This window comes from Diabrotica undecimpunctata, chromosome 3, assembly GCF_040954645.1.
Source record: "Diabrotica undecimpunctata isolate CICGRU chromosome 3, icDiaUnde3, whole genome shotgun sequence".
Classification (NCBI taxonomy): Eukaryota; Metazoa; Arthropoda; class Insecta; order Coleoptera; family Chrysomelidae; genus Diabrotica; species Diabrotica undecimpunctata.
The window spans coordinates 17,188,642-17,192,219 of NC_092805.1; the positions used below are offsets into that span (position 1 = coordinate 17,188,642).

A 3,578-nucleotide genomic window follows, 5' to 3' on the forward strand; every position below is an offset into this window, starting at 1 on the left:
TTTTTTTCGAATCCTGAAAAAACTAACAAATATTTTTGAAAAATTTAAACGCAGAATGAAAGATTACATTATTACCGAGGGCCGAAAGTCCCTTAGCATAAACAAAAAGTTCTTTTGAATGAGATATTTGAAATTAAAAATCACACTAAATTTTCTTTTTTTGTTTTAACCCCTGACTTCACCCCAAGACTTTCGGCCCTCAGTAATAATGTAGTCTTTCATTCTGCGTTTAAATTTTTCAAAAATACTTATTAGTGTTTTTAGGATTCGAAAAAAATGAATGCATTTAAAAGGCATTGGATCGAAATTTTGCGCCTACGCTCTTAAATTCTACACACTAACTTGGCTGCATTTTGAATTGCTATTTCAAAATCGGAAATTATTCGCTTCGGTTTGAAATTTAAATTCAAATCTGTACATATTGTTATTAATGTATCAAAAGTACTTTTGTACGATTGCTGTGATTTATTTGTTAGCAAACAAAATACTAGAGGAACATAAAAACCATTTTTGTAGCCATATATAGTAAACATCTGACAAAAATATTTAGAACAGTATTGAAAAGTTCCATCTTATACATACAAAGAATCTACATTACACAAAAAGTAAAGATTTCTGAAACAACTAAAAATTGCGGAATTATTTTTCGTAGATAATAAAAAGTTTTCACCTGTATTTTTTTTTTAAATTTAAGTTTACTAATACTTGTAGAACTTCTTCCTGTAACTTGGGCAATGATGGTGAGGATTTTCGTCTTGCAGCATAGATCATTCTAAGAACACAAGACATGTCTTTCATCGTCAGCGGTAAATTGCTGAAATTTTCCTTCCTCAATTCCTTGTGGACAATCTTTAAAAGTCTTTCACATATATCTTCTACAGCTTTCCTCATTGTAGAATTACTAAAAATTTGCCGGTTAACGTGGATATCTGGAGCATGATTATGCTCCACCCATGCTTTTTCAAGAATAACTTAATTTTCATCACCTTCCTTTGTGTACACTTTTTGGTGACACCCTTTTTTGATACATCGCCATCTAACTTTTCCATCTTTGGAGACATGGGCCTTTGAATATTTATTTTCATTAATTATTAATAAAATTTCTCCACTTTGGCTAAACATAGTCGTTGGATTCGCCATTTAAAAGTTAAACACTAACGAACAAAACTATACCGTAATACTTGCGACTGAAGTGAATACCTGAAAATATTTAGATTCTTACTTTTAAATATAATCAAATTTGGAATTTCTGGTCATTTCTGGTCAAGACTTAATTCCCAACTTTCTCGGCGATGGGCAGCAGGTACTTGGGATTAATGGGACCAGGTAGTTCGTGGGGCAGTTAGATAACGCCGATTTAAACTTCTTATCAAGAATATAGAATTATTTATTCCTACCTGGTAGGTACCTAGAAAAACATATCCAAGAAGTATCACAAAATTGTCAGAATTTAAAATCAATCTTTCATATATTATATAGAAGATTTTTTGAAAGTTTTGAAAACTTCCTAGCTTCCTACTACACTCTAGGTGTTTTGTATACTTACTCTGAGTTTTTTATATATATAATTGAATGTATTTTATAATTATTAAAAGAATCTGACAACCTAGGTACTAAGTGCATATTTTCAATTTGGAATCAGATACTACTATTAGTAAATCAATAGCAGCAAAATCTTTTGAAAAAGGTTAATAAATCCATTTTTTAATTATTAAGATATGAAACCATGTGAACCATTATGAAAATATTAAATGCCAAAACTAAGTAAATAAAAATATGTATACACCTATTATAATCATTTATTAACAACTATTTACAATATTTTCTCAGAATATATAGATGACTGTCGATTTACTTAATCTTAATCTTTTAAAAAAGTCTTTATCATTACAAAAATTAAAATGTTCAATTCTGCCTCAAATATTATATTCTTGTACTAAGTTTATAAAGATCAAACATCATACTGTCTCTAGCCTACACTAAACAACGATATTTAGGTTACATTGTCGATTTCGCGATAACCTACAACATAATAACGAACTACAATAAACACAATTTATTTTCCATTTTTATTCAGTACTTTATTTGGCAAATAAATATTTTATATGTCAGATAATGTTAATTTATTTTATCTGTCAGTTTATCTGTTTAGATTTAAAAACAAAATATGATTGACCCATAGGTTGAAATGTCAGTAGTTCAGATTTCTTTCCTAGATGGCGTCCCAGCATATGACCAGCAATATGACCCAGCATAACTGGAGCTCCATCCAAAGATACAGAAATACAGTTTTCCCATTTTAAACTTTGCGAATTGAAGTAGGTATTCATTTACTTTATTGTAGACATCAAGTCCACGAGATCTTAACTTGAGAGGAGAACAAAACAGCAATTCCTCTTCAAAATTATCTGCACCCTTGTAGCGAAATACCATTAGCTGTAAATTGCTGCTAAAATCAGTTGTCTTATCAAGCTGAATAGCAAAATATTTAACCTGTTTTAATGCAAAAATAACCTGTTCCTTCACATTTTCTGCTAACTTAGAAATTCGTTCTTTCACAATTCTCGCAGACAAGGGCACTGAATTCAGTTTATTCGCTTCTTTTTGACCACACATAATCTCTGCCTTGTTTACAGCAGCTGGTTTAACCAAATTTTCACCAATAGTGTATGGTTTCTTATTTCGAGGAATCAACCAGGCTACTTCAAAGCTAGCCCGCGATATTGAACGCTGATCAAATGTACCAAACAAGTTGCTATTCAATCTTTGTCTTTTAACAGATATTTCTAAATTTGCAAAGTATTCTGGCCGCTTGGGAGACAGGTGTGAATGCAAATTATCTAAATGTTTCTTCAATTGACTTTTTTTAAAAGATTCAGAAGTCAGTACCTTCGTACATACAACCCACTGTGGATTCATTGTACCATTGTCTTTTATTTGTGTAAAACTGTAATTAAGGAATTCCTCTTGGTATGTTCTTTTTCTATTTGCTGTCATCTCAAGGGAGACAGAAAATAATATCTGTAAAATACTTGAATTAAATTTTCAAATTGCGGCTTACCTCCATCGATATATCGATGATTAATGATAAAGTGGTGGTCTTGTCCGCAACTAACAAGTAACTAGTAAAAACTCACTCTCTGACTCATCAATGTATTTGTATATTGATGGCATTGCACGGACTGAGCAGGTAGCCGGGTCGGAGCTGTGCTTTACTGCGGAAAGATATAACTCGAGAACACTCTAGTGCTGAGGAGTGAGATGGCGTGGCTTGCATATGTCGCTAAATTATTTAAGTTGAAAAAATACTAACAGGTTTATAAAATAGCAAATATACTTTTTACTCACAAAAGTTCCATTTTCACCCCCAAAAATTTCATTTTTACCCGATTTGGGTAAATTTACACCGGTTCTCCGACCACTGGTCCATAGGATGATACTTTGTTAGAACGTTTTCCTGGTTTTGCGATCATAATATCTTCTGCCTCTTTCCAGAGCCTATGGAGGTATCTCAGTCTGAATGAAGCATTTATTGAACCCAATTATTGTAGCAATCGAATTATAGCTTACGACATTTA

General features: G+C 31.8%; 1 protein-coding gene across 1 annotated transcript; it reads right to left on the reverse strand.

Moving 5' to 3' along the window:
* Positions 1–2,199: 2,199 nt before the first annotated feature.
* LOC140435685 (protein FAM200C-like) lies at positions 2,200–2,997 on the reverse strand. The gene has a single exon (XM_072524406.1). It carries the CDS (start codon positions 2,995–2,997, stop codon positions 2,200–2,202), a length of 798 nt encoding a protein of 265 aa, XP_072380507.1.
* Positions 2,998–3,578: the final 581 nt, after the last annotated feature.

Coding starts and splice junctions, on each gene's coding strand:
- LOC140435685 (XM_072524406.1), bottom strand. CDS start 2,997: ATGACAGCAAATAGAAAAAGAACATACCAAGAGGAATTCCTTAATTAC.